The sequence below is a fragment of the Pinus tabuliformis genome, chromosome X (assembly GCF_031772625.1).
Source record: "Pinus tabuliformis cultivar Carrire ecotype Pingquan chromosome X, CPIR1, whole genome shotgun sequence".
In the NCBI taxonomy this organism is placed as follows: domain Eukaryota; kingdom Viridiplantae; phylum Streptophyta; class Pinopsida; order Pinales; family Pinaceae; genus Pinus; species Pinus tabuliformis.
The window spans coordinates 978,387,833-978,400,959 of NC_142308.1; the positions used below are offsets into that span (position 1 = coordinate 978,387,833).

The following is a 13,127-nucleotide window of genomic DNA, read 5'->3' on the forward strand; positions in this document are numbered from 1 at the left end:
TTCTTGCCCTGCAACCTCAAGAGTTTTTGGTGTGTTCATTATGACATCCTAGCGCCAACCAATGCCAAAAGGTCCATGAAAGACGAGAAATATGAGGAAGGTTACTTCCATCACAAAAACAAAGGAGGGTGGAAAACTATGCCTTTTATCATAGGTGAATTACTGGTATCAGATTTTTTATTATTATTTTTTTAATCATCGTGAATACGTAATTTTTTTTGACTTAGTGAATTATTATTATTATTTTTTTAAACTATGGTGAGTAAGTAAGTTTTTGAACTAATCTAGGGTATGTGAGCCTAGGTGAATTATTATTATGTTTTTTTAAACCATGGTGAATAGGTAATTTTTTAGACTAATCTAGGGTATGCCATCCTAGACTCAACTACTATTATCAGTTGTTTTAACTACTGCCAATGGGCAATTCTTTTCTTTGGACTAATCTAGAGACTCAACTACTATTATCAGGTTTTTAAGCAAATAGGCAATTCTTTGGACTAATGTAGGGGATGTCCGCCGAGACTCATGAATAAAGAGAATCTACTCCTTGAGCCAAAATCATAGCCACCCATATATTCAGTGAAATTTGAACTGCCATTTAATTAATTTCGCCGGCAAAACTTATTGTTAAACTACATATTACTATATTACTACTATCCATTTTAGTCCCCAATTTATTCCAAGATTACTTTAATCCCAAGTTATTCCATGATTATTTCCTTTTGGATATCCCTAAATTTCATTATTAAGATTCTGATCCACCCTCGGACAAGCAAGCGCATGTTTTTTCTGATAGCAGGCTTTGTTTTATTAGCTATTTACGTATATATGCTAGCAATTTGGCTGTATATTTTTATGATAAGAATTGAATTCGTGTTTTGAACTTTTGCATCCTGCATTATTTGGTATCTTGGTAGTCTATTTATTTTAGAAGGCATTGTATTTATTTCTAGTAGAGTTTCATTGTCTCAACTTCAGTTTGTTAGAGGTCTTTTGTTCCATTGCTGGCAGTTGTGGTTTATCTGGTTCTTTATGGGAGACTTATTTGTTGAATGATCCTGTTCTAGTGATATTTTGCCATTGGCCAGGTCAGTTTAGAGTGTTGTTACGAGTTTGGGCTATTGTATTGAGTCACAAAGTTTTGTTTCTCAACCTTTGGTAGTGGCCCCTTCCTGGACTTTATTCTAGTTGTCCTCTCAGGGTCATTGTTTGCTCTTTCTGTGACCCATTATCTTGTTGCGCTTTATGTATGTAAGAAGCCTGCCAATTTCTGCTAGGAAATTATCACTCTTTTGCTCCTAGAAGAGATTATATTGGGAGTCTCTGTAAGCCTTGGTGGTGAGAACCCCCTAGTCTAGTTTTTACAATGTGGGACTCTGGGTATTGGCCACGGCACTGTGTCATAGAAACCTCCCTTTTACTTTGGGGTTGTGGTTGTGTTCCGGTGTTTGGCTTGAGCTTTTGTCAGATGAAAGATCTCTTCTGGTTATTGTGTGGGTGAGCGGGTGTTGCCTCTAGTTTCCTTCTTTTGGAATGACTAGGCAGCCTATGTGTTATTGACATGGTCCGTCTGGGCGGGTGTTTGTAGTTCTATTTGTAGGCTCTGTGCATAAGACGCAACCTCCCGTTATCACGCATCAACTTCCCTTGACACCAAAGTAGGCATTTGAAAGTTAGAGTCCAAGGTGGCATATGAATGTCAAGCTTATTATGAGACAACGTTTGCTGCTAAATTATCCAATTGGCTTCCAGACATTGGGAAAATCAAGGATGAACGAACCAATATCTCCATTCTTTTAGTTTCCATTGGGAGATGATGACTTTATTGAATCCTATTGGTTCTTATAGAGTTGGTATTTGTTGCACATTTTTGTTTTGAGACTCATTTTTTACCTCAAAATTTTTCTAATGACATAAACTTCGACAAACAAAAATACCAACTGATTTGTCCTCCTTAGGTTGGGAAAATTGTGCCAAAAGAAGCTAACAACCTATGCTATGTTCATTTTTCTATGGAACTCGATCAACTTCAAGAAAAGAGATTTGGACCCATTTGCTACTCAAACACATGAGCAAATAGAATAGGAAATGCATTCTTCTTGATGGGAACTCTTCCAACAAGATAAATCTCAAGATTTGGTTATGGTTTTCACTTCTAAAAGAAGATATATAGGAAGCACATTATCAGAAGATAAAATCATTTGATAAAACCCATTTTACCTCAATATCTTCTACAAATCCTTTACACTATTAAAAAAAACGGTGAAATCCTAGTGATCTAACTCTCTTTAACCAACTAGGGTGTCTTGTTTCAACGCTGAAGTTAGCTATCGTAGCTAGAGTTTCTCAAATCCTAAGCATATTTTCAAAAACTTTCCAAGAACTCATTTTATCAAAATGCAAGTGAAAGAATTAAAAGAGTCTCCTCACTATTCTCTTTTATAAACTTGTGACCACTTTTGCCACCATTTTACCCTTTTAAATTTTATAAAGTCACTTTATAATCTTTTTACTTTATAAAATTAAAGTGACTCTTCACTTATGTAGTAGTGTCCCCTTTTCACCCTTTAGACTCTTATAATGTTTCCCTAAGTGAATTAAGTCCCCTTATTAAATTTTCCTTGTTTTACCCTAGGGAACCATGTTAAGCTAGCGAAATTCGTCATATGCTTCCTAAGTGGCGAGGGACATTATATATCTCTACTAGTTCTCAATGATTTATGTGGAAAATTATTTATATACTTAATTTTTTATTTAATAAAATTGTATATAATCAACAACTTAATAATCAATTATTTTAATACTAATTATTGTTTTGTTTATATTTAGATTTTGATATTTTATTTTTATTACTTAATATATATGAAAATATAAAAAATTATTTTTAAAATTTTAATATAATATATTAATATTAAAATTTAAGTAATCTAAAATAATATATTAATCGTATTTCTTAAAAGAATATTAAAATTTTAAACCTAAAAATGATTATAATTTTTTACTATATTATATTAACTGTATTTTTTTTGAAGAATTTTAGAAATTTTTTATAATAAAAATGATAATAATTCTTTACTATATAATATTATATGAGTGGTCAAATTCTTCTATGAATAGTGTGTTTGATTTTATAGATAGGGGATTTCAAACCAACTCAGAATAAAGATGAGCACAATTGGGAGAGAGGAAACTGGTACCCTAATAGCCTTGGCTCCCCTGGATCATGCCTCCTTCTCCATGAAGTGAGTGGAATTCTTCTTGTTCCTTGGCGGGCGTAGATGTTTGTTGTAGGTCCTCTTTGTGCAATGCTTTTACAGGGTGCTTCAGGCTTTCTATGGGATTAGGGTTATGAACACCTTTGCTTCTCTCAACATTGTAGTTTGGTTTGGTTTGTCGTTGTGTTTCTTTATAGTCAAGGGTTATCATTGGCTTCTCATTGGGCATCATGGCCTATTTTCTATGTAGGGATTTGCTAGTCACCACCATGTTTATGGTTTCAGTTATTGGTGCCCCTATAGGTATACCTCAACCTTTGTGGTTCGTTTTTCAAATTTCCAAATTTCAAATTTTAATCGTGGCTTATGGATCAGCGCCTACCCTGTCTAAGGCTTTTGACTCTGCATCGTTCGAAACCCTTGATGGGATCTACTTACAAGCCTTGCACCTTTCATTTTCAAGTTTTATGCTAGGGTTATAAAACTCATAATGTAACATGTTGTGGCTTGTTTTTTGTGCATATTTTGTGCTCCCTCTAGGACTCCTCAACAGGCGTGCACGCCCTGTTAAGCTCGTTATTATGTTGCATAGTTTTGGACTAGCCTTTTTTGGGATTTCAGCGCTGGTGGATTTTTCTTATGGCTATGCGTGTGATGGTGCCCGTTGGCATCTCGATATGGATTCAAGCGAGTGAGAGCATTCTTACGGCTATAGTTTTTTACCTTTTTGCATGTATATGTATGATGAAGCATGTTAGAGCATCTCCATGCGCGTCCAAGTCGGTCAAAGCATCTTCTTGGGTTTTTTTATTTTGCGGGCTTCGGGTCATTTTTCTTCAATTTTATGTTGGGATCTACTGACCCACATTATAATGAATGGCTATCTATTTTTTGGGCCACTTTAGCAACTCGCTAGAAGGATATTGGGCAGGTTTGTGTGCCATGCTATCTGATTTCTCGTATTTCATGATTTAGACATTAGATTTGATATATATTTTGGTAATTATACATATGTAAACAATTTTTATATTAATAGAAACCTATTGGTTTTTTGTCTTTGAAAAAATATAAAGAGTTTAAAATATTAATTTAGTGTTTAATTTAATTTTAACATGATAAGTGGTTCCAATGATTAGTGATTTGAAAGTAGATTTGGTGATAAAAAGTTGTTTTATTTAAGCATGTTACAATTTCAAACCTCAACTTATATGTGAAAGGGACATACTTGAATACGATGATATCGCTTACCTTGTTTTTGCCCATCTACGCCATACTTATCGTGCCATTCTCTAAGCGGATGACCAAGGAAGGCAAAGGCATAACACTCTTGCAAAGAATGGATGTCGTATTAGTCCTTGCCATCTTGGAAATGGCCTTAGTGGCTGTTGTAGAAACGAAGCGATGGAACGTGGTGTCAGCCACAATTTCATGGAGAAATTGAGAGATGTAATTTTAATTTCAGCACTATGGTTGGTTCCTAAGTATTTTGTGGCCGATATGGCAAAGGCATTCAATGCAATTAGAGAAATCGAATTTATGTACAGTCAGTTCCCCGAAAATATGAAGATTATAGTGATTGTGCTCTTCTTCCTTTCCACGGGTTTGGTTAATTATCTTAGTCGTCTCATTATCAACATTGTGCATATCACCACAAGAAACAACACGTTATTTTTTTTTTCCGAGGTTTCCGCCTCAGTGGATTTTCATAAGCTTATGTCTGTGATGGGGATTGTCGAAGCATCTCTAGAAGCATTGAAGCTAGTCAGAGCATTCTCTAAGCTGTAGTTTTTGACGTTTTTGCATGTATACGTATGATGAGGCCTGGCAGAGCATCTCCAATGGCGTCCAAGCCAGTGAGAGCATCTTTTGACGGTTTTTTGGTTTGTAGGGTTTGGACCTTTCTTCTTCAGTTTTATGTTGGGGTTTGCTGACACACATCGTAGTGAATGGCTGCCTATTTGTTGTGCTATAATTTAGACACTAAATTTATAATATATTATAAAAATTATGAATATGTAAACAACTTGTATATTAGTAAAAGTTTTTTTTAATGTTAATTTAATATTTAATTTCATTTCCCTGTAATTAGTGATTGGAATGTACAATAGTTAATAAAAAAGTGTTATATTTATTTTCATGTAAATGTTACACTTTCAAACCTCCACTTATGTATGAAAGGGACATACCTAAATACTCAAAGATAAAGATAATGATAATCTATAACAATACAAAACTGATATGGTTCACTGAATTGATCCATTTACCTTGCTTAGCCGGGAATTTAGTCAAAATGAATGTGTAGCCTCCTCCCTACTCGAGACATCAAAATTGACTTGACTGGCTAGAAAAACGCGTAGGTGGGAGGTAAACTTTTGCATTGAGAAATGAAAGTTGACGTGACTTACTTGTTAGGTACGTTACAAGCACGTGAATTTTGGCGTCGTTTAGATTGATGACAATTCTACGAAATCATGACCATTGACTTTGCTTGACCCAATCTCAATGATTATTGACTTCAATTGTCGCATGCTTTATTAGTTTGTAAGTCCGCTTCGAAGACATCACTAAAACGGATTGGCCCACCCAGACATCAAAATTGACTTGACATATCTAAATAATCAAAGATAAAGATAATAATAATGTATACCAATACAAAAGTGATATGGTTCGCTGAATTGATCCATTTACCTTGTGAGCAGTTAATTTAGTCAAAGTCAATGTATAGCCTCCTCCCTACTCCAGACATCAAAATTGACTTGACTTGACTGGCTAGGAAAATGGGTTGGTGAGAGGTAAACTTTTGTATCGAGAAATGAAAATTGACTTGACTTGTTAGGTACGTCACAAGGCCGTGAACTTTTGTGTCGTTTAGATTGACGACAAGTCTACGAAATCATGACTATTGACTTCATTTGTCCTGACATGCTTTATTACTTTCATAAGTCCGCTTCCAAGATTTCACTGAAACAGATTGGCCCACCCAGACCAAGCTATTTATGTGGTTGAGCTATTGTCGTGCCTTCCACATAAACGCATTGCTCACCAGTTTGCAGAGTCATGGCTGCCCTGAGCCAGCAGGACTTGCGTTCTCTAACCCAATTACATGATCCAAGGCGTCAGAAAAATGATGGTAACAATGTTGAGGACGGAGACGATTTGGCAAGTGATCGATGCAGAACCAGAGTCTCGATGGTATCGATCTTGGCCTTCTTGCCCTGCAACCTCAAGAGCTTTTGGTGTGTTCGTTATGACAGCCCAGCGCCAACCAATGCCCAAAGCTCCATGAAAGGCGACAAAGATGAGGAGGGTTCCTTCCATCACAGAAACAAAGGAGGCTGGAAAACTATGCCTTTTATCATAGGTGAATTACTAGTATCAGAATTTTTATTTTTTATTTTTTTTAATCATTGTGAATACTCAATTTTTTTGGACTCGGTGAATTATTATTATTTATTTATTTTTAAACTATGGGAAGTAGGTAAGTTTTTGGACTAATCTAGGGATAGGGGATGTGAGCTTAGGTGAATTATTATTATGTTGTTTTTAAACGATGGTGAATAGGTAATTTTTTAAACTAATCTGGTGTATGTCGTTCTGGACTCAACTACTATTATCAGTTTTTTTTAAACCACTGCCAATGGGCAATTCTTTTCTTTGAATTAATATAGAGACTCAACTACTTTTCTTTGGATTAATATAGAGACTCAACTACTATTATCAAGTTTTTTTTAGTTTTTTAGCAAATAGATAATTTTTTGGACTAATGTAGGGGATGTCCACCAAGACTCATGAATAAAGGGAATCTACTCCTTGAGCCAAAATCATAATCATAACCACCCGTATATTCAATGGAATTTGGACTGCCATTTAATTAATTTCACCGGCAAAACTTATTGTTAAACTACGTATCACTGTATTACTACTAGCCGTTTTAGTCCCCAAGTTATTCCATGATTACTTTAGTCCCAAGTTATTCCATGATTATTTGCTTTTGGATATCCCTAAATTTCATTATTAAGACTCCGATCCACCCTCGGACAAGCAGGGGCGTGTTTTTTCTGAACGCAGGCTTTGTTTTATTAGATATTTACGTATATATGCTATCAATTTGGCCGTCTATTTTTATGATAACAATTGAATCCGTGTTTTGAACTTTTGCATCCTGCATTATTTGGTATCTTGGTAGTCTATTTATTTTAGAAGGCATTGTATTTCTTTCTACTGGAGTTTCATTGTCTCAGCTTCAGTTTGTTAGAGGTCTTTTGCTCCATTGCAGGCAGTTGTGGTTTATCTGGTTTTTTTTGGGAGACTTATTTGTCGGACGAGCCTGTCCTAGTGATCTTTTGCCATTGGCAAGGTCAGTTTAGAGTGTTGTTACGAGTTTGGGCTGTTGTATTGAGTCACAGAGTTCTGTTTCTCAACCTTCGGTAGGGCTTGAGTCACAGAGTTCTGTTTCTCAACCTTCGGTAGTGGCCCCCTCCTGGACTTTATTCGGCTGTCCTCTCAGGGTCATTGTTTGCTCTTTCTGTGGCCCATTATCTTGTTGCGCTTTATGTATGTAAGAAGCCTGCCGATTTCTGCTAGGCAATTATCACTCTTTTGCTCCTAGAAGAGATTATATTGGGAGTCTCTGCAAGCCTTGGTGGGGAGAACCCCCTGGTCTAGTTTGTACAGTGTGGGAGTCTCAGCTTCAGTTTGTTAGAGGTCTTTTGTTCCATTGCTGGCAGTTGTGGTTTATCTGGTTTTTTTTGGGAGACTTATTTGTAGGACGAGCCTGTTCTAGTGATCTTTTGCCATTGGCAAGGTCAGTTTAGAGTGTTGTTACGAGTTTGGGCTGTTGTATTGAGTCACAGAGTTCTGTTTCTCAACCTTCGTTAGTGGCCCCCTCCTGGACTTTATTCTGGCTGTCGTCTCAGGGGCATTGTTTGCTCTTTCTGTGGCCCATTATCTTGTTGCGCTTTATGTATGTAAGAAGCCTGCCGATTTCTGCTAGGTAATTATCACTCTCTTGCTCCTAGAAGAGATTATATTGGGAGTCTCTGCAAGCCTTGATGGGGAGAACCCCCTGGTCTAGTTTGTACAGTGTGGGACTCTGGGTATTGGCCAGGGCACTGTGTCGTAGAAACCCCCCTTTTACTTTGTGGCTGTGGTTGTGTTCTGGTGTTTGGCTTGAGCTTTTGTCGGATGAAAGATCTCTTCTGGTTATTGTGTGGGTGAGCAGGTGTTGCCTCTAGTTTCCTCCTTTTGCAATGACTAAGCAGCCTATGTGCTATTGACATGGTCCGTCTGGGCGGGGTGGTCGTAGTTCTGCTGGTAGGCTCTGTGCACAAGAGGCAGCCTCCCGTTATCACGCATCAACTTCCCTTGACACCAAAGCAGGCATTTGACAGTTAGAGTCCAAGGTGGCAACTGAATGTCAAGCTTATTATGAGACAACGTTTGCTGCTAAACTATCCAATTGGCTTCCAGACATTGGGAAAATCAGGGATGAAGGAACCAATATCTCCATTCTTTTAGTTTGCATTGGGAGATGAAGACTTTTCTTGGCCGAGTTCTGAAGGAAAAAAGAGAAGACATAACGACATAAAGAGAAGACATAACGACATAATTTCATTTCTCAATGGTATTAGGAGGATTTACTTGGCCGAGTTCTGAAGGAAAAAAGAGAAGACATACGACATAATTTCATTTCTCAATGATATTAGGAGGATTCCGGAGAACCAAAACATTGCTCGAGAAAGATTGTATGTTTATCTAGCACACCTAGAGAGTCACTTCCAATGTGAGGGAAATATATCAAGCCTGGCTGGAACTAGTGCACAAGATTCAAAACCAGTGACCTTGTTAGACTCCTAACCTTCTCTCATGCTTTCTCTTCTTGTCTTGCTACAAGTTTCTTATATGTATTTGTTCTGGGATAGTTACACTTCCTTTTGGACCTTTTGTTGGGTGTTTTAGGGATGACATTGTACTCTACCTTTCTTTGTGCGAACTTGAAGCCAGAGCCCCATTTTTTGTTCTCTTGCTACAAGTTTCTAATATGTTTTTGGTCCGGGATAGTTACAGTCCTTTTTGGACCTTTTGTTGGGTGTTTTGGGAATGACATTATACTCTACCTTTCTTTGTGTGAACTTGAAGCAAGAGTCCCATTTTTGTGGGATGTATCTAGATATAATTTTGAAAATGGCTGGTAATTGAAATTTAACTTATGAATTCGTCCATTTGAAATGGCAGGAAACGAGGCATGTGACAATTTGGCAACTCTGGGTTTGTCTTCGAACATGATTGTCTACCTAACAAAACAATTCCACATGCCAAATGTGATGGCTTCATACGTTCTTAACGTGTGGGGCGGAACCACGAATTTTACTCCGCTTCTAGGCGCGTTTCTCTCTGATTCTTATGTTGGCAGATACTGGACTATTTCTCTGGGCTGCATAGCATCTCTCATTGTACGTTGCGTTTTTCTTGGATCACTATATTCTGGAAATCCATTTTAGCCAATATTAAGTAATTGGAAATGAATATTTTAAGCTGTTTTCCTTTTTGATAACAGTGCAAGCTGAGACTGCAGGCAGTAACTCAGTCTGTGTGCCATAAAGTGGGAAATGATATGTCTCCCCAACGGCCTTCTAATCTATCGGCTTTTATTGTGAAGGGAATGGCTCTTCTCTCACTTACGTCCATATTTGCACAGCTGAGGCCGCCTCCATGCAGCGCTAATGCAGGAACCCAGTGCAGACTTGCAACAGCAGGTCAAAATGCCTTGCTCTATTCCTCCTTTACAATGATGGCCATAGGAGCAGGTGGTATCAAATCGTGCTCTGTAGCATTTGGAGCAGATCAATTCGATTCCACTAGCGAAAAGGGGAAGAAAACAATGCAGAGCTTCTTCAACTGGTATTACTTTTCATTCGCCATATCGATGATGGTTGCTGTCACTATCATAGTATACATTCAAGATAATGTTAGCTGGAGTTGGGGTTTGGGTATTCCCACCATTCTGATGTTTGTTTCTGTCACGAGTTTCCTCCTGGGCTCAAAGCTCTACATTCGTGTTCCGCCCAAGGGAAGCTCATTCACCAGCTTCCTGCAAGTAATGGTTAGTGCAGCAAGAAAACGACATTTATCATTTCCTTTGCAGACATCCGAGTACTATGACCCTCCACACAACGGAGTTGTCGAATCGAGGATTGCTGTTACAGACCAATTCATGTGAGTTCACATAACCAAAAGTATGATGGATTTAGTAGTACACGTGAACTGTTCGTGTTCGCTCTGGTTTATTTTTCAGAAAATATATAAAACACTAATCCCTGTTCTTCATTATGAATAGTTCAATTGATGGAATTATTGGGTAACTACTTTTCAGGTTTCTGAACAAGGCCTCTATAAAAGCCCCACGAGATTTTAAGGAAGACGGCTCTGTTGCCCTTCCATGGAGACTGTGCAGCCTCCAGCAAGTGGAAAAACTGAAATCGGTGATTAGAATACTGCCCATATGGTCAACCACGATCGGCATCTTCGTGTGTCTGACACAGCTAAACACATTCTCGATTCTGCAAGCATTGACAATGGACAGACACGTGGGCAAGCACTTCCAGATCCCTGCAGGATCATTTGGAATCTTCACGATGCTGGCGCTTGCCTTGTTTTTGCCCATCTACGACAGATTTATCATGCCATTCTCCAGGCGAATGACCAAAGAAGGCAAAGGCATAACACTCTTACAAAGAATGGGGGTCGGATTAGTCCTCGCTATCTTGTCACTGGCCTTAGCCGCTGCTGTAGAAACGAAGCGGCGGAACGTGGCGTTAAGCCACGGTTTCATGGAGAAACCGGTGGACGTGATTCCGATGTCAGCACTGTGGCTGGTTCCTCAGTATTCTGTGGCCGGTCTGGTAGAGGCTTTCAGTGCAGTCGGTCAGATCGAATTTCTGTACGGTCAATTCCCCGATAATATGAGGAGCATAGCGAGTGCGCTCTTCTTCGTGTCCATGGGTTTGGGTAATTATCTAAGCAGTCTCATCGTCAGCATTGTGCATAACACCACAGGCGGCCCCGCTCACCATAACTGGCTAGCGCAGAATCTGAACAAGGCGAAGCTCGATAAGTTTTACTGGTTAATAGCAGGATATGGCACTGTGAATATGCTGTATTTCGTCATCATTTCTCGCTGGTACATATATAAAGCCACCGTTAACGATTAAACAGCGCAGACATCCATTATGGGAGAAGGCAATCAAATCTTTCCTTCGTAGTAGGTTACATACGCATATTTTTTCGTCTTAGCCTATTTGTTATAGGTTATGGAAGTTTTGGGCATGTTTTTGAGTTTAATTGGCACAAAATCTGATAGGGAGTTACTCTATCTATACGTTACGGAAGGGGTTTTGCATTGTTTTTTTCGTCTTAGCCTATTTGTTAGAGGTTATGGAAGTTTTGGGCATGTTTTTGAGTTTAATTCGCACAAAATCTGATACATACCTTGCCAAAGTGTTTTGGCAATTTTTTAAATGTGTTTTGGTAAATTTTTAATTATTTAATTGACTTAGAGTCCAGTAAAGATTTGTTGGAATAACTTGTATAGATCTTTTGTTTTTTTTAAATGGGAGGGGCTAGTTCCCTTTAGAAGCATTATGAGCCTTCTTTTATTACATATATATTGGTACATATGCGTGTCAGAGTAGGCTGACAGCGTCACATTGAAACTTAATCGCCATCATCGGGGTCTCCATGGATCAACATCCATCATCGGGATCTCCATGGATCAACATATGCTGCAGCATTCGCACAGCTCCACAGGAATCGAAACCGGCCGGGGAGATTTTTTGTTTTTTTTAAATGGGAGGGGCTAGTTCCCTTTAGAAGCATTATGGGCCCTCTTTTATTACATATATATTGGTACATATGCGTGTCAGAGTAGGCTGACAGCGTCACATCGAAACTTAATCGCCATCATCGGGGTCTCCATGGATCAACATCCATCATCGGGGTCTCCATGGATCAACATATGCTGCAGCATTCGCACAGCTCCACAGGGATCGAAACCGGCCGGGGGCGTGTAAACCAACCCGCCCGACCGTCACATCATGCACTTGCGTGCAACTAGTATAGATTTATTTTAACCATAAATTTAGTAGGAGTATAGAAAGATCAAATCTTTTCTAAAGTACAAAAAATGAATAAAATGTTTATACCTCAAATTTGATCTCTTGAAACTTGTTAGATCAGTGATATATTTTCATTGTTTAAGTTATATTTTTAGATGTATAAAATTCAGAATTTACTTGGGGATAAAATAGTGAGATTGTTTAAAAATTTTAAGCATAAAAAAATATTTTTTTTCAATTAATTTATAAAATGTATATGTAGCTTCTTTTTTTTATTACTTTTAATTACTTCTGTTATAAGATTGCGTTGTTTAATATGAATATCTAAATATTTTATTAATGGTTAAGAATAAGAATGAGTTTTTGTTATAAAATGCAATAAGATTATTAATATCTTAAACAAAACCAACAAATATATTTTTTGTTTTTATTATATCTGACACTTTTTTAAATATATTATTTTTAATTTTAAAAGACCAAATACCCACTCTAAAATAATCACAACCAAATATCTCCGTAGTATATACTTCCTTAATATTAGACTGTAAAATAACCCTATGAACTCAAACTTAATATCAGACTATAGAATAACCCTATAAATTTAACAAGTTTGAGTTGTCAACTACAATTAACTGTATAAATTTTCTATATTCCATGATTTGTTAAAAAATTGTGCTATTAATGTTTTATGGACCATGTACATGTTACAAATATTGCATGAGTTGCTAAAATTATGCCTAATGTCTTATCAACTATGTACAACTTAAAAGTCTTGGAAGCAACTATCACTATCCATTTG

The 13,127-nt window shown here is 37.5% G+C and overlaps 1 protein-coding gene across 3 annotated transcripts; it reads left to right on the forward strand.

Moving 5' to 3' along the window:
* The first annotated feature begins 122 nt into the window (after nucleotides 1–122).
* On the forward strand, nucleotides 123–11,681 carry LOC149142994 (protein NRT1/ PTR FAMILY 2.9-like). 3 transcript variants are annotated; one of them, XM_089447646.1, is made up of 4 exons: nucleotides 123–154; nucleotides 9,450–9,667; nucleotides 9,874–10,430; nucleotides 10,588–11,681. In XM_089447646.1, exons 1-4 carry the CDS (start codon nucleotides 139–141, stop codon nucleotides 11,423–11,425), a joined length of 1,629 nt encoding a protein of 542 aa, XP_089303772.1. In that variant the 5' UTR covers nucleotides 123–138; the 3' UTR covers nucleotides 11,426–11,681. The 3 variants fall into 3 exon arrangements, with proteins under 3 accessions (XP_089303772.1, XP_089303771.1, XP_089303770.1); XM_089447645.1 differs by lacking the exon at nucleotides 123–154 and adding an exon at nucleotides 6,231–6,576 and having other exon boundaries at nucleotides 9,913–10,430; XM_089447644.1 differs by lacking the exon at nucleotides 123–154 and adding an exon at nucleotides 6,233–6,576.
* The last annotated feature ends 1,446 nt before the right edge of the window (nucleotides 11,682–13,127 follow it).